Consider the following 18,572-nt stretch of genomic DNA (forward strand, 5'->3'; position numbering starts at 1 on the left):
TGTTGTTACATGAAAACATATAATCAAATATTTACAAAACTGAGGGGTGTACTCACTTTTGTGAGATACTGTATATTAGGTTAATGTTCATCGTGGACTGAGCTTTTTTTTATTAGGCTGAAGTATTTTGACATATTTATGGATATGTTGTTAGGCTCAATAAAGTTGTGGGTCCACCAGCCCCACAAACATTGGGTGACATGCATTTTATATATGTCTTTCTTGTCTTCTGGAAAGCACTTTGTTGGCTTGTGTATGAAAATGTGCTATGCAAATACATTTGACTTGACTAACTAAAATACTAACACCACGCAAGGGTTAAATATCACGACACTATTCAGATATCCAGGAAACTTCATTGAAACCTGCGCGTAAACGAATTCAAGCGTAAAAAGTGGGGGGGGAATTATATGAATACAACAACCCTTGACGTTTGTGGTAAAGGTAAGGTATTCTGAATTTATCCAGAAAGATCGAGAAGTGGGCGTGGCTAGAACGATTCTGCGCAGTGTTGCACGATGGAAAGGTTCCCGCCGAAGAAGGCCTTTTGAAAAATCCACTGTCTGAACGAGACAGTCAAACACAATCAACGGTTCTGAAAGATTATATGAAAGGTAAGTTGTACAGGTTTGACCAATTTGCCCTTGTTAAAAAAAAAATCTCTTGCTCTTTTTCCATGTCGTCTTGCTCAGAATCAATGGTGCTCTTTATACTATATGAAATGAGGTGGGGGCGACAGTAACACAAAGTCGACAGTAACACAAACAAAATCAGATTTGGAGCGGGCGGACGTATGTACGACACTTTGAAGAGCTAGCTAGCTAACTAGCTGTGTTACACAGTCAGGTAATTTGTATTAATTATTTACGTTTCTAATTATTTGCAAAAGGTTCAGGCAAGAAACAAATGTGCGGTTTAACCTGAAATACTTTACAGTAAACGCAAGCTCTCAGGTAAAAAAAATATGTATTTACGAGCGAAGGGGCAAACCCATAGTCTAGATTGTAGCTAACTACACTAGAGGTGCAGTACACTTCGTTCTAAGTTTTGCAGTTAGCCAATTTTGGTATTTCATAGGATTTGAGTGTTTTAAATACTGAATGGCACGTTTTACCAGTTAACAGTTACAGTTATGAGAGAATGTGATGGAATTATATTTTTCAATGGTTTATGAATTAATTTTATTCAGGAGAATATTGAAGAAAATTGGAACTAAGGAGCTGTGGGCAGGCTACTATTTGAAGGGCAGGATGCAGAATGCTGTCACATGTGAGTAAATGCGCATATGTACAGATGTATAATTTGAAATTATTTTTTGTGGATAGTTTTTTGGGAATATCAACGAAACACTGCCAAAGGTATAGAGGCGTTCCTAGAGTGAGGGAACCTCAACCTAGAGATGTTTAGCCTCAACCTTGTTTGTTCTTCAAAATAGTTGCCTAGTCTAGGGGTTTTCATCCTTTTCTTTTCCCGGGACCCCCACCCAAACCAAGATTCAATTCACTCCATATAATTTTCAAGGAAGTATAATCTTTCTTTTTTTACTATTTACTATTTTTGAGTAGTCTGCAAGTGTTGCTTGGCCACTGTTGTCTACATGTTAGAAGTGTTTCTACTTCTAACGTGTCATTCAGACCTAGATAAACCATGACCCACATACCGCGATACACACCGAACAGTTGGCCCACTGTACCATTGCATCCATAATTTCCATATAACTATGTAACATTGAATGTAAGTTGGTCAATTCATGGCTTTTTAAATAAGATTACCATTTTGAACAATAGAGGTGCTGCCCTGAAAGCCTACCCAAAGCCCACCTACCTAGAGGTAGATGAAAAGATTGCAGACACCCTCAAGCATGCACCTGCTCGGCTGAAGAGTAAGAGAAAGGTATGACTGAAAATTACAATAATTATTTTTTAATGGCTCATTGTGTGCTTGTACCAAAAGATATGTTCTAAAGCAGTGGTCAGAAACCTATATTATTGTCTTTTTTAAGAATTGCATTTCTCATGCTTACAGTAGCTTGACACAAATGCATGTGATTCACTTGCTGGAGGCTATCACCAAGACACTAAATGAAGAAGCGTTTATTGTTGGGGAACAGGTCTTTCATGTTAAGTACTGCCGCATGCTCTGTAGTAACTGAAGACATTCAAAATCAGCGTGGAAGACTGCAATACGTAATAACCAAGCCGGTGTACAACTCAACTTTCCCCCCTAAATGTTTGTTTTTTCTGGTTTCCAGGAGCAGATTGGACAAGATGTTGAGGAGGAGGGCACAGATGAAGAACCAGCACCTGAATAAATTAGACTTTTTTTTTTTTAGCAGTACCAACTTTAGTGTGGTAGGATATTTTAGGTATTGTTTAAATAAATTGCTCAAGCAGTACCAACAAGTTCAATGATTTAAGTCTTTATTCACTGAGGTCAGGGGAGGTTCCAATACACTGTATACAAACCATACATGCAGAGGACTGAATCATTAACTATAGTTTAACATCCTTTCTCATACCATTTCTAGACATTTGTTATAACATGATTGGTTCAAAATATTTTGTATACTCTGATGATTGTGACAACAAAAGAGAAAAAGATTAGGAATAGAATTTCCATTATCGCAGTACTACCTTTTAGTATGTTAAGCATTTAGCATTTTTCTCTGCTGATTTCTAAGATTTGTTTTAGGTCTACAGTTAAAGTATATTTTAACATGTAAAGACAGATGTGGCTTGTAATATAAAGGCTGAGTTTGAGATGTTTGATGCTTTTGTTTCATTAACTTAAAAACCAATCTTCAGGTAATAATTATGTTCTGAAGACAGAGCCTTTATACAGTTTTGATTTGTTGTATATATGTGGATATATCTTTTTTTATTTACCAAATTGGTCAGTTTAATTGGCTTTCCATTGAGAGGATGACTTGTGTTGTTTTGCACCAGAAGTACCAGTAACTTTTCTAATCCTGAACGGGCTGTGACATTCCGTACCTTTGTAAAATCTTAAAGGAATGTTACAAATGTCTCAGTTATGTTTCTTGTACTTCATGAAAACGTCATCCTCATAACGTTACTTACAGTACCAATAAGGGACGTAATCATGTGCACGTTCAGGCAACTTTTATAACGTTACTAAAAAACGTAATTAGGCCTTTCAGAGGCCCCCACATTTCTACGTCCTGAATAGATTTGGGACGTAACTTTCGTAAGCTGACACCACAGGTACGTAACCGTGACTTAGTGTAGAAAAGAATAATGTTGAGGTCTCGTCCTGGAACGCCATTTTATTAGCTGGGACGTTGAGGTCATGTCGAGGAACGTAATTGGCAACATTTTAAGTAATCCCATAACGTTACTAACAGTACCAATAGGGAACGTAATCATTTGCACGTTCAGGCAACTTTTATAACGTTGTTAGGCCTTTTTGGAGGCCCCCACATTTCTAAGTCCTGGACAGACTTGGGACGTAACTTTCGTCAGCTGACACCATAGGTACGTACAGGCGACGTTTCACAAGTACGTAACCGTGACTTCGTGGAGACTAAAATAACTTTGAGGTCACGTCCTGGGACGTTTCACAGCGTTTGCAAGCGGATATATCCATGAGGACTGATTGGCACGGTAAAGCTTTTTTGAGCAATGAATTGAATGCATCATGAACACAACACGTTTTCATCTTTTAAACCAAAAAAAACATGGAGAAGCGCAGTCGGCGTCATAGCTTACCTCAGTTTTAATGGGATAACAAACCTGTTAGATTATTTTTCCACCTAGCTAAATCAATGCACAAAGTTTTACTGGAGTCTACTAGTTAAATTACTCAAATGTAAATCTAGCAACTAGCAAGGAACTACCGTTTTGTCTTTGAAATGGACATGTATTTACCACGGGAATAACAGAATCACTTTGCATGATTCATATTTTGTATTAGAATAGTTTGGGCGTATATATTCCAGTTTAATATGGTTCACATCATAACATGTATTTTTGTTTATCATTTAATGTGTTTGCATTTGTTCAACACATTTGTTTAATCTGCTAGGGCTGTCGCTTCTGTTTGGTAAAAGGTTAAGACTTAATTTGATCCCTCTAAGATATGTTATAGGAATTTCTGCTCCAGAGAACAGAAGTAATTATAAAACTAATTATACGTTTGCAAATATAATTTTTTACAAGTTTGCAAAACGTTTTTACAAGTCTGCAAAACGTTTTTCCAACTACAAAAGTATTTCTTTACATTTGTGCAACCATTCTTACAACTGAAAATCTTGTGTCACTGTTTTACCTTCATACTGGAGAGAACATATTTATGCTCCACACGCATGTTCCCAGTTGGGTATCTTCAGTATCAGTTTCACTCTGACCTAATTATAGTCTACTTTTTCAACTTTACATTGGCGATTTGCACTTTATGTTGTTCTGTGGTTATTATTTTAAGCATTTATAACGAAGAGCCGACACTTACACTAAAATGAGCCGACACTTAAATATGAACGGAAAGACTCGCAATTCCCATTTCTATTTTTAATACGTGTGCTCGTGCATCATACAGCTATGTCAGCGCGCGTGGCTGCCAGCCTGTCTGACCCAGAAAAGCAAGTTTTTACTCATCTCACACTGCAGAAATCGAACACGAACTCTCGCGATATGTCCTTGCTTTGCGCTTTCATCCTAGATGTGGACGTACAAGAACAGGCTGCTTGCATCTCATCTGACGCGCTTTGGACGGGTAGAGCTCCAGCTCTTGGCAGAGGTGAGTTGTGTCTCCTGTAATAGTTCCTAACGTCGTGAGAGATACTGGAGAATGGAGATACAGCTTCACTGGGAATCGGTGTTTTGGGCCGGGTTTAAGTAAGGACGAGAGACCGCTGGTCTCTTTCTGTTCATCCAGCCCAGCCCCAATTTGTCTCAATACGTAGCGTTCCCTAACCTGTCTATTCAAACTTAAAAAGCTACAGACCCATATGTGACTGTACAGAACATAAGATCGATCTGTTTCTAACGAATCATGTTGTAATGCTCGTTCTGTTCGCCCCTCACTTTGCGCCGTGAAAGGCGACATTGTATCCGCGAGACCCAACCGGGCTGCTGCTGCACGTGACTAAACCTGCTGTAAAATAACGGTGTATGAACCGTAGCTGACAGACTCCTGTTCTCTCTTCTCTCACCCCCTCTACTCCTCGCTTGTGTCCAATATATGTAGCTACAGCGCAGCCCAGACGTTTTTAGACAGTGACATGTTTTGTTGTTTTGATCAGGACGTTGGCTTTGAAATGAAAGAATGACGAAGAGGTTTAAGTGCGGACTGTCTGTTTGAATTTAAAGTGTATATACACCCATGAACCTTGAACCATTCAGGTATTACTACCTTTTTATACAAAGTGCTCTAAAATACCGTAACAGTTAAGCGGAATCATTGAAAATAGTCCGTCCCATTCTTTACTGTATAGGTGTTGGAGCACAGAGCCAAAGCATCACAACTTCTGTTACTGTCCAAAAACGTGTAGAATAAACTGCATGTGGGTGTTTGTACAGTAGCCTGTGTGTAGATGTGTAGATTTGTCTGTGTTTGTGTGCACATCTTTTCAGGATAAGGAAGTGACACTAATGCTAAGTTTTGAGAATGTATAGAATGGATGGCTGAAACAGAAATAGAACAGTCGAGTATAAAAGGAAATGTTCGCCTATGTTTTCGTGTTCCCCTAAAGTATACAGCTCCGGAAGAAATTAAGAGAACACTGCACTTTTTTCTTTCCTTTCCAAAAAAGTTGAAAAGGAATGTTTTGAGTGAGGTACAGAAGCGTTAGATTTGCAGTGGTCTCTTAATTTTACTATTCTGTTCCTCACTCAAAACCTTCCTTTTTGACTTCTTTTGGAAAGGAAAGGAAAAAGGTGCAGTGGCCTCTTAATTTTTTTCAGAGCTGTATATTTGTAAATGGTTTGCTAACAGATAGAACTTGAAAATAATTAAGATTTGCCTGAAATGAGGAGGAAAGTGTCTTAAACATGCAGCCACACACATCCCTGGCAAAACAGACTGTTTACAGTTATATTGCAAATATTTCTGGAGGATTTGCATGCATACTTTTTGGGATAATATAGACCACAACCGCATGCGTAGTAGAAGAGGAGGGGTTTCCACGATTCTCCTCTTTTCACTTGACCAAAAAGTAAGTTATTGTCATATTGATAATTATTGTATCAGTGTCATTCACGAATGAAAGGGAAACTAACATTGTAGTGCCATGAAATGGCTGTGTTAAGTTCATTTTCAGTCTCGCTACAAATTGCTCAATTCTTATGACTATTCCAAGTAGTAAGTAGGCCATTTATGGCTAATAAAAGTCGTACAGTTCATAGATGCTATTTGTGGTGGAGGTAAACTTAATAACAAACGTTAGTCAGTTTAACACAAAGGTTAATGGTGTCTAGCGAAATATTTTTTTTTTTTTTATATTAATGCATGACAAAATTATCCAATGTTGAGATGCATCTTTCTGATGAGCTAGGAGGTCCCAATCGGTCCCCATACAGGCATACTAGCTTACTATATACAAAACAGTACATGCTTCACTATCATCCGCAAAGTATGTACTTGTAGTACGTTGTATGCAATTTGACAAGTTGCCTTTCAACTTCCTCGTAGTTCACATAGCGTAGTGGTTAGCTATTCAACTGTTTTGTAGTGTATGGACGACCATCTACAGTAATTTTTGTACCAGAGTACCCTTTAGTTCCGTTAATAAACATTCTGTTGTCCACATTTCAGCAAAAAATGTATTGCTGGGGTAAAAGTTACATTTGGAGACGCTACAGAGCTGAACTGGGTACCAGCAGGCTGTGTGGTCTTGTCTGAACATCTCTGAACTTCAATATTTTACCCCGGTTCAATTCCCCTCTAGACATTCACATTTTTGTCTTTCAGAAAGATTTATCCCCTCAGAACTTTTCAGCCGTCGCACAACAATACATCCACTCTGTTATACCATAAATCTCATATATTAAAAAGAAAAATAACGTGACCCTTTTATATTGTTGTTGTTTTCTAAAGAAATGAACCAGCCATGGAGTGTTTTCATTATAAATACTATATAGCTATTAGCTAGCCATATACAGTAATCTTTTTACAAGAGTACACTATAGTTCTGCTAATAAATGTTCTGTTGTCCACGTTATTTCAGCAAAAATTTTATGGCTAAGGTAAAAGTTGCATTCCCGCTGTTTAAATAGCATAGTGGTTAATGACACAGTCTGCCACATAGAAAACCGAGGATCAAAACCAGCCATGGACAACAACATTCATCCCTTCTAATCGCTGGCTGAACTGGGCCTGCCTGGTTTGTTTTCTGTGTTTTTAAGGTTGCACTGATGCTGACAATACATATTTTTGCAAGACTGTTTAGAACCTGGCATGGGTTTAAGTGCCTGAAGGCATGCTCAAGGGGGTTGACCTGTACAGTAAAGCTGTTCGTGCACCCATCTGTCATTGCATAATGTGTTATCCAAGGGATAATTCACCCAAATTACAAAATGGTACAGTCATTACTGTTAAAGCGGTCTATAGATAAAATATGATGGGAATCCATACTTTGGTTTAGTTTCCCTGGTATTGGGTTTTGATAACCAGAGACTAAAATGTATTGTGAAGGTCAACACAGGCCATTTTCACATTTTTGTTCTTGAGCCCATCAAATGTTGTTTTGGCCATGTATTTGGCATCATTGTGCTTCTAAAGGGTGAATTTCAACCCAAACTTATGTTGTTACTGTTGAAGCAGATTCTCTTGAAGCAATATTTCCATGTGTTTTTCTCCATCCATTCTTCAGTCAATTTTTGACAACATGCCATGTCCTTGCTGATGAGATGTATCCCCACAGCATGATGCTGCTTCCACCACAGTTCATTGTAGGAATGGTTTGTGTTGAGGCATGAGCCTTGTTAGGATTCTGCCATGCAGCGCTTTAAGTCTTCATAAATCAATGGATTTCATTTGATCTGGATCCACTGTCACGCTTTCTGGCAAACCCCAGATGTGATACATTTTTGCCTTGTTTCCACTAGTGCCAAACACTGCTGGTTTACCCTAGCCTCAAGAAATTTTTCTGTTTCAATTGACACTGGCCAGTGCCAATTGGCCCAGCTCTCACTTGGTGCCAAGCCCCAGACTTTAGGACTTAGGGCGGGGTTTGCGGTTTGATGCATTACGCGCCTCAAACGCTGCATGTTGTGCTATTCGGATAGCAATGTGTAGCATATCATTTGCTGAGACTTCAGGATTCTCATAATGGTTTTCATCTGATCTAACAAAATAAATAAAATAAAGCAACAGTAAGTGAGGACTCAAAATGGAAAAGGTTGGAATGACCGAAAATGGTACTGACTCAATAGAAAAACAGAGCTATGAGACTGAGACGTAGCCTGCAGAACCTATAACAACACAATTCTCCCACATCCTTATATTAAAGGTAGATAGTTTCGACAAACTACTTAAACTAAATAATGAATACACAGTGTCACGAGTGTAGGTGGAGAAGGAGCCAGTCACAGGAGTTTGAGGAAGAAATTAGTTTTATTACTCAAGTTCAAACGTCGTATTATAAACTAGCTGTGCATGGAGTTATTGTTTATTTTATTTTACTACCAGAAAAATATCGCCTTTTATTTTTCGTAACCAGAAAACCCAATTGCATTGATAGTTTACTCCTCCCTCCACACCTGAGCCCCTCCTTAATTCCTTGGTGCCAAATGTATGGTCGAAACAGAAAAGTCTAGAGCCAACATTAGTATAAATCCCCGGTGTAGCCCTGGTACCGGGGTAAAGCACCAGTAGAAATGCAGCATTTGAGTAACATCTTCTGTCTTGCCACCCTCCCATACAGGCCATTGTTAAAACTCTTGATATGAAAAACTCTTGATATTGTGGGCTGGTTCACCATTACTCCACTCCCAGCTACTGGACTTTGTGTCTCCTTCTTAGTGATTGTTGGCCTTTCATAGTGATTGTAGAAAATTGCATTGTCTAAACAATTTTTTTAAAGAATCCTGCATAAAATGTTGATTAGCCGAATATATTTTCATCAGATATCTCCATAGTCAGAATTCTCATAAGGAAGCCAGACTCAGCCCCACCGGACCCTTGTTAGGACCCTAAGAGCCCAGACTCAGCCCCACCAGATACTTGTTAGGACCAAAGGAGCCCAGACTCAGCCCCACCTGACCCTTGTTAGGACTATAGGAGTTGTCTCAGCCCAGGCAGGTCACGGACCAATTTAATCCCTTTTAAAGGGTCAGATGAGCTGGTCTACACTTTTTATGCTGGTGTCTGTTTTTTGGCAGCCAAAATTATTTTACCTCGTTGCTCTGCATAATCCCCTGAAGAATGTTAAGACCTCCAGAAATATTACGCTGGTTGTGAGTCTTTGCGATCCCCTTGGTATGTCTTTAACACTGTCTGTAACATTGTGTGTTCTGTGTGTGTTTCAAGGAGCTACCATGGTAACGGTGTCACCATGGGGAAGTCCAGGTTGTTCCGGATCTCTTTGGTTCTGGGTTCTGTCTTCATGATCCTGTTTATTATTCTATACTGGGACGACGTTGGAACCTCACACTTCTCCCTGCCGCCTCCCATCTCACCCCGCCCCGCCCCTCACCAGACACCCCGCCCCCCCTCATTTCTCAATGACATTGACGCCTTTGTAAACCAGTTCCTGGAAGGGACCAATGACCCTACAGAAACCGGTCCTCAAGACGCGGCCAACAAATCCGAGCATGCTGAGGAGCGGTACGTCCCCCGGAGGGAGTGGAAGGTCCATTTGACGCCCATCGACCCTGAGAAACGATTACGACAGGTAACCCTAACCCTGAGAAACGACTACGACCGGTAACCCTAAACCTGAGAAACGACTACGACAGGTAACCCTAACCCTGAGAAACGACTACGACAGGTAACCCTAACCCTGAGAAACGACTACGACAGGTAACCCTAACCCTGAGAAACGACTACGACAGGTAACCCTAACCCTGAGAAACGACTACGACAGGTAACCCTAACCCTGAGAAACGACTACGACAGGTAACCCTAACCCTGAGAAACGACTACGACAGGTAACCCTAACCCTGAGAAACGACTACGACAGGTAACCCTAACCCTGAGAAACGACTACGACAGGTAACCCTAACCCTGAGAAACGACTACGACAGGTAACCCTAACCCTGAGAAACGACTACGACAGGTAACCCTAACCCTGAGAAACGACTACGACAGGTAACCCTAACCCTGAGAAACGACTACGACAGGTAACCCTAACCCTGAGAAACGACTACGACAGGTAACCCTAACCCTGAGAAACGACTACGACAGGTAACCCTAACCCTGAGAAACGACTACGACAGGTAACCCTAACCCTGAGAAACGACTACGACAGGTAACCCTAACCCTGAGAAACGACTACGACAGGTAACCCTAACTAAACCACAGGTTACTCAAACTCTCGGTTTAACCTAATGGGGCAATAAATTATTACTTTTTTACTGTTACTTCACCAGGTAAGTATTCTAAGGACAGGTTCTTATTTACAGCAACAACATGGGAGCAACTAGTGTTGTCTGTCTTACTCAGAGAACGAAAAACAGGGTTTTTCACATTGTCACCTTGTGCTAGCTACCTCTGCTCAGATTGATGTGGATGTTGGGGTGCTCAACACACACTGATCTTTCTTTTTGGAATGAATGTGCCTTGCAAATATGTTAACAGAATGAAGCCTTTAGGTGTGAATGAATTAAAATCAATTTGGGTTATTTAAAGTCTCTGTAAAATGTGTCAACATTTCCTGGTGCCTCATTTCAGGGATTAATTCTGTATTTGGATGGATCACCTAGCCTTGATATGAAGGATAATAATGGATGCATTAACACAGTGTTTCCTCAACTACATTAACACAGTGTTTCCTCAGCTACATTAACACAGTGTTTCCCCTGCTACGTTAACACAGTGTTTCCCCTGCTACGTTAACACAGTGTTTCCCCTGCTACGTTAACACAGTGTTTCCCCTGCTACGTTAACACAGTGTTTCCCCTACTACTTAAAACAAAGTGTTTCCCCTACTTTTTTCCAAACGGTGGGGGGGGGGTTTCTGCCATCAACACAAAAGGCACTATGCGTGAAATGCTAAAACATCCTCCCTGTACACCAGTCTCTACCGTATAGTGTGTTGCTTTGGGGGTAATAGAGGGGGTAGATCATATAATTTTGCTGTATGTGGTACACCGTGCCCCATGATTTCACATTATGTTTGTGACTTTACCAACCCCTGATTATTTCATACAATACATTCACTGTGACACTGAATAATTTTTCCACAAAATTTAATCCTTGTAAATTACAGTGGGGGGGACGGAAAATATAGTGTGGTTGGAATGACAATACAATTCTTCAAAGCTAATGAGAACAAGCAAATTAACAACAATTATTATATCAAAATAGGCTTTTTATATTAGATATGTTCTCTAAATTACTTCTACAGAATATTTAAGTTATAATTGTTCAAGGAGAGATCTACAGAGTATTTAAGTTGTAATGTCTTGTTCAAGGAGAGATCTACAGAATATTTAAGTTATAATGTCTTGTTCAAGGAGAGATCTACAGTGGATATAAAAAGTCTACACACGCCTGTTAAAATGGCAGGTTTTTGTGATGTAAAAGAATGAGACAAAGATAAATCATGTCAGAACTTTTTCCACTTTTAATGTGACCTATAATGAGAACAATTCAGTTGAAAAACAAACTGAAATCTTTGAGGGGGAAAACATTTAAATAAATACCTTACAATAACCTGGTTGCATAAGTGCGCACACCCTCTTATAACTGGGGATGTGGCTGTGTTCAGAATGAACCTATCATATTCATGTTAAATAGAAGTCATTACACACCTGCCATCATTTAAAGTGACTGATTAATCACAAATAAAGTTCTGCTGTTCTTGTAGGATTTTCCTGACATTTTCTTAGTTGCATCTCAGAGCTCTCTGTGGACCATCTCATGGTCCACAGAGAGCTTCCAAAGCATCAGAGGGATCTAATTGTTGAAAGATATCAGTCAGGAGAAAGGTACAAAATAATTTCCAAAGCATTAGATATACCATGGAACACAGTGAAGACAGTCATCATCAAGTGGAGAAAATATGGCACAACAGTGACATTATCAAGAACTGGACATCTCTCCAAAATTGATGAAAAGACTAGAAGAAAACTGGCCAGGGAGGCTTCCAGGCCTACAGCAACAGTAAAGGAACTGCAGGAATTTTTGGCAAGTACTGGCTGTGTGCTACATATGACAACAATCTCCCGTATTCTTCATATGAATGGGGTAAGTTGGCCAGATGGAAGCATTTTCTTACAAAAAAACCCATCCAAACCCGGCTGAAGTTTGTAAAAGGAAAAGGTGTTATGATCTGATGAAACCAAGGTTGAACTTTTTGGCCATAATTCCAAAAGGTATGTTTGGTGCAAAAACAACACTGCACATTACCTAAAGAACACCATACCCACAGTGAAGCATGGTGGTGGCAGCGTCATGCTTTGGGGCTGTTTTTCTTCAGCTGGAACCAGGGCCTTAGTCAGGGTGGAGGGAATTATGAACAGTTCCAAATACCAGGCAATTTTGGCACAAAACCTTCAGGCGTCCATTATAAAGCTGAAGATGAAGTTCACCTTTCAGCACAACAACGACCAAAAGCACACATCCAAATCCACAAAAGCATGGCTTCACCAGAAGAAGATTAGCGTTTTGGAATGGCCCAGCCAGAGCCCAGACCTGAATCCAATTGAACATCTGTGGGGTGATATGAAGAGGGTTGCGCATGGGAGATGTCCTTGCAATGTGACAGATTTGGAGCGCTTTTGCAAAGAAGAATGGGCAAATAATGCCACGTCAAGATGTGCCATGCTTGTAGACTCCTACCCAAAGAACTGAGTGCTGTAATAAAATCAAAAGGCTGCTTCAACAAAGTATTTGTTTAAGGGTGTACACACTTATGCAACCAGGTTATTGTACTTTAATTTTTTTTCTCAAATGTTTCAGTTTGTTATTCAATTGAATTGTTCACGTTATAGGTCACATTAAAGGTGGAAAATGTTCTGAAATGATTTATCTTTGTCTCATCTTTTACATCACAAGAACCTGGCATTTTAACAGGGGTGTGCAGACTTTTTATATCCACTGTACAGAATATTTTACCTTGAATCTAGCAAAGTAGTTTTCTCTGAGGCTGCTAGGCTAACTACAACCCAATCTGACACCCATGTGATTTTCATTAACAAAGTTTCATATTCATTATCCAATTTTATATTTGTTTCAACATAATCTTTATCAATATACAGAACCAGTCAAAAGTTTGAAGTGAAGCGTGTACAAACACTTGACTTGCACTGTATTATTTCGCAAATTTCAATTAAGTTTTCACAAAATGTTCCAAAGTGGGAATAACATTTTGCATCTTTTGTTTTATTAATTTGGAAGTAGAATGTCATTATAAAAAGTTATAATTTTGACTTTCAGTCCTACAAAAATTAAATCCCATGCAGTCACTGACCCCCTAAGCAAGGCGATGGGAATTGAGATGCAGTTTACTACATAAACAAAAGTAGTCTGCAACATCCCACCAGGCCTTGCTCTGCCCTGTTCAGCCACCATGATCGTACTATTGTTACCATTAGGGGTGTAACGGTACATGTATCTGTTCTGTACCGTTACACACCTAGTGGGTATGGAAGTTTTTTCTGATAATTCTTCGACCCCAGTATATAATATCAATCAGGGACCCCTTCATGCTTGATAGCACCACTTTTACAAACACTGGCCAAGAAGTCTCAGAATGCCTCTTTGTCTGAGAGAAAGGGTTTTGATGATCTAACCTCTGTGATCTAACTTCTAGGCTACCTGAGACCTGTCAGTTATTGGTCAGATGATCTAACCTCTAGGCTACCTGAGACCTGTCTGTTACTGGTCAGATCATCTGACCTCTAGGCTACCTGAGACCTTTCAGTTACTGGTGAGATGATCTGACCTCTAGGCTACCTGAGGCCTGTCTTACTGGTCAGATGATCTGACCTCTAGGCTACATGAGACCTGTCAGTTACTGTTCAGATGCTCTAGGCTATTAGCTGTCCCCAGTCTCTCAGGGACAGTTGGCTGCTTGCTGAGGGCAAAAGAAAAAATAAAGAACAGGATATTGTTATTTTAATTTTGGATGAGAATCTTGGAGGGATGTCAGCGCTTGTGTCTTTTCCAGGGATTTCCTCCTCTGGAAAACTGAACCTAAAAATATCCACCATGTCATAAGACATAGGACATGTCATAGGACATAGGACATGTCATAGGACATTTGTAAAATATCCAAAGCAGTGTGATGTAATTTATTTGAAGGATTATTCTCAGAATATTTTGTTGACAAACATTATATCGAAATTTCATCTTAAATGCTGAATATGTATGCAATGTTTGCAGGGCCGTGGGCACGGCCACAACCTAAGCCACTTTTTGATCTAACCCTGTTAAGTGGGATCCATATAGATTTTCTCCAGATAGTAGTATTTCCTGGCTTTTTCTGCTTTGTTTCCCCCTCCCGAATATTTAGAAATCTTCAATCATGTGCAGACATTTTAAATTATTACTCAATTGCCTTTTCAGATTTATCTATTTGCTGTGAGGAAACCTCACTCTGTCCCTCTCACTACCCCCACTGTCTTTATCCCTCTCACTGTATTTCTTCCTCCCTGTCTCTGTCCTTCTCTGTCTTTATCCCTCACTGTCTTTCTTCTTCCCTGTCTCTCTCTTTCTGTCTTTATTCCTCTCACTGTATTTCTTCCTCCCTGACTCTGTCCTTCTCTGTCTTTATCCATCTCACTGTATTTCTTTCTCCCTGTCTCTCTCTGTCTCCGTCTTATCAGGAGAGGCGGCGGCAGCGTCTGCATGACCTCTGTCACCATAGTGATGATCTGGTGTTTCCAGGGAAAAACCGTTCATTTGACGACATCCCCAACAGAGAGCTGGATCACCTAATTGTCGACGACCGCCATGGTGTTATATACTGCTATGTGCCCAAGGTATACAAACACACACGGTTATGTAGTCATATAAGTACGGATAATTAACTTCTGCATGCAATGCAACTTTTTCTTTGTTTAAACAGTTTCAACAAACGCAAATTGATTTACTTTGCTGTTATTCTGTGAAATCAACAAATGTTATTACAATTAGTGCTAAAACTTGGCTTTAATTATGTTTTGCTTTGAAAGGTGTAAGGGGGTTAGTACAGGGATAGCAGACCAAAGCAGTTTTCTCAAATAAACCTGTGGTATCTCTAATAGTCTTGAGAATGGGATTGCTAACTGCTGATTCTCCATATTGTTTTTGAGTTCCAAAATGTTTGCATTAAAGCCTTACATACAGACATCAACCACTGTCTGGTCTGAGCCAACCAATGTGTATACATGACACCAGCCACTGTGGCTAGTGGTTCTCCAAAGTTACTAGCCACTCAGCATGTTCACTAGCCACTCAGCATGTTCACTAGCTGTAGTTTTGTTGTTGGGAAGTCGTTTTATTTGATAAAAGTTGACTATGGTGTGCTACATCATAGCCTGTCTTGTTCACTCTGTTGGTCACTGGTGTGCAAGGCAATAGGCCTGACACAAATGGACCAGAACTAAACACTGTATGCAGATAGTGCTCATGGGAATTGTAGGGACGTAGCTCGTAGTGTTACTCACATTGCAATGAGTTAATTATTTCAGGTGTCTTCTGAGAGGCCTACAAGTAAAAACAAAATGTCAACATATTTGCAGGTTTAATAAACTCTGGACTCGGGGCTTTATAAATACATTTGATTGATTGTATTGCAGTCACATATTGAGTAGTGTTTTAATGTTCGTCTAGATGATGGACGCTAATTCGCTTTCATGGGAAGTCAGACAGCAGAATATCCCTTTTGTAAATGTAAAACCACTGCGATAACAAAGCGTTCACAGAGTATCCCTCAGAGAAATTGCTTTTAAGAGAAATAAATTCTTCCACGAGTAATACCAAGAAAGAGAGCAGCTATTTTCCAGAGTTTACACAGTAAATGCCATGTGAGCGAAATTTTATAGATGATACTCTGACGTTCCAGTTCCAAAGGCAGCACTGAAGAGAAGTAGATTTACGATACACCGTCTCGTCCAGAGTAGAGTTACGATACACCGTCTCGTCCAGAGTAGAGTTACGATAGTAATTAGGTGTAGCCTGGCCCGGGGCCGTGAAGGTGACCAGTAGGCTTGATACTGTCCATCCTTGCTGTCTTGCCAGGTGGGCTCTCGTCGCCACTGGGATGCAATGCCTTTCGGGGGAAGAGTCACTGGCTTGTTGTTGACTCTCTGTTGCGCACTTGTGCAATTGGGCTGTACGCTGCTAGCAATACTCTGCCCTCATTCAGGGGGGTTGCGGTTGGTGGGTGTCCCTTTGGTTGATGCCTGGCAATGGGGGTGGATTGATTTCCTGCCTGTTGGGCCCTGTCCGGGGCCTCCCCCGGGTAGGGCCACAGTGTCACCGGACCCCCCCGTCTCAGTTCCAAGGTGTTACGCTGCTATATTATTGTGCTGGGGGATATGAGGAATGCACTACTAACTTTTTTTTCAGTCTCCTCCAGTTTTAAATTTTAGGAGGAGATGAGGTCCTGGTCCACACCTGCGGAGTACCTGGTTTGGGGGGCCCGTTGCTGTCCCTGTCCACCTGGTCATACTTTTGACCTAGTCTAAAATCAAATAGACTCTGGATTTAGCCCAGAGAAATGTATTTATTATTCCAATTGGACTCTTAATATCTCAACCGGCACAGCCAGAAGAGGACTGGTCACCCCTCTGAGCCTGGGTCCTCTCTAGGTTTCGACCTTCTTAGGGAGTTTTTCCTAGCCACTGAAATTCAACACTACTGTTGTTTGCTCCTTGGGGTTTAAGGCCGGGTGTCTCTGTAAAGCACTTTGTGACAACTGCTGTTGTAAAAAGGGCTTTATAAATACATTTGATTGATTGATCGATACACCGTCTTGTCCAGAGGAGAGTTACGATACACCGTCTCGTCCAGTCGCATTGGCTTAACTGGCAGGTTTTAATGTTGCAGACCAGACTTTTTTTTCATGCAGTTGAAACTTGTATTGTTTTGAATCTTTGGTATAAACTTGCCTTAAAACAAACGTCCCACAAGAGCACCTCAATGCCCCCCTTTCCAAATTATTGATTTCAGCGCCCCCTGTCGTACTCTGAACCTTTGCTGGGGGGTAGTACTGCCCCCATTGAGAAACACTGCAGTAATCCATTGTAGCTATCGAGTTGTTGCAGTTAGCTAGCTAGCTTCTTAACTTGGGTTGTCGCTCAGATGATATGATGGCATCTTTATGTCAGTGTGACAGCCACTTACTGACAGTTCAACACAAACGTGCGCATGCACAGACATAGCCAGTTACCTTTCTCTGACATCACTCCCCAGCTCAATACTCCAAGCATTGTTGCTCTGCTCTGATGCTTGTGTGATAGTAAACTGCGTGCGATGGAAAATTCACTAATTAAAATTAAAGTAAAATGAGCTGAGCTTAGTAAAAAACTAAGTCATTAAAATAATCTGTTTTTCTGTTGCTGCGCATTAGAATTTAGCAGTGCTGCTTTCCTCTGCTCTGATTACAATAAGAGGGAAACATTGGGTGCAAACATTTACCTGCCAGTGTGGCGGATAGCCTTCTGAGATTTACTGGCCAAACATAAACTCTACCTGCATTTGGTGCTTGATGGGTGTTAATTTCGGACCCTGTGTATGCCTCTACCAGCATTGCACACCTGGATTTGGGCAGATCTTCCTTGTTGATCCTCTAATGCCTCGTTTTCACTGGTGTTTCTGTTTCCATTGACACGGGCCAGCGTCAGTAGCCCAGCAGCCTACCTCTCTTGATGCCAAGCCCCGGACTTTAGGACTTAGGGCGGGGTTTGTGGGTTGATGTGTTACATGCTGTGAAAAATGCATTATGTGGTGCTTTTCGAATAGCGATTTGTCATTAGGCTTCTCGTAATGGTTTTCATCATTTCTAATAAATAGATCCCTGATAAAATAAAGAAAATAAAGCAACATTACAGGGAAGCAAAGACTCACAACAGAAAGAGTTGGAAGGACCGAAGGGGGTACGATACCATTGACAATAGAAAAATGGAGCGCTGAGGCCCTGCAGAACACATAACAACACAAAATTACCTCAGAATTCTCCCATATCCTTCTATTAAAGGTAGATAATTTTGAAAAAATTGTTATTGAACTAAATAATGAATACACTGGCTTACAGTTGCATGTGTCACAAGTATAGGTGGAGAAGGAGCCAGTCGCAGGAGTTTGAGGAATAAATTAGTTAAATTTCTCAAGTTCAAATGCTGTATTATAAACAAACTGAGTATGCCGTTATTTTTTTACATTTTACCCAAACCAGAAAAATATTGCCTTTTATTTTTCATAACCGGAAAACCAAATTGCGTTGATAGTTTAGTCTTCCCTCCCCA

At 40.4% G+C, this 18,572-nt stretch overlaps 1 protein-coding gene and 1 long non-coding RNA gene across 2 annotated transcripts in view; both read left to right on the plus strand.

The window, feature by feature from the left end:
* The first annotated feature begins 19 nt into the window (after positions 1 to 19).
* Positions 20 to 2,619, plus strand: LOC105030522. Its single transcript, XR_829598.4, has 4 exons — positions 20 to 614; positions 1,190 to 1,269; positions 1,788 to 1,893; positions 2,252 to 2,619. It is a non-coding gene; the product is annotated as an uncharacterized LOC105030522 (long non-coding RNA).
* Positions 2,620 to 4,628: 2,009 nt separating this feature from the next.
* The window catches only part of chst12a (carbohydrate (chondroitin 4) sulfotransferase 12a), a 32,572-nt gene continuing 18,628 nt past the window's right edge, over positions 4,629 to 18,572 (plus strand). The window contains exons 1-3 of the mRNA XM_034295432.1: positions 4,629 to 4,755; positions 9,487 to 9,850; positions 14,949 to 15,104. Of these exons, the coding sequence (XP_034151323.1) occupies positions 9,512 to 9,850; positions 14,949 to 15,104 (495 nt within the window). The 5' untranslated portion in view covers positions 4,629 to 4,755; positions 9,487 to 9,511. The remainder of the gene's footprint in view (positions 4,756 to 9,486; positions 9,851 to 14,948; positions 15,105 to 18,572) is intronic.

The sequence above is a fragment of the Esox lucius genome, chromosome 11, assembly GCF_011004845.1.
Source record: "Esox lucius isolate fEsoLuc1 chromosome 11, fEsoLuc1.pri, whole genome shotgun sequence".
Lineage (NCBI taxonomy): Eukaryota > Metazoa > Chordata > Actinopteri > Esociformes > Esocidae > Esox > Esox lucius.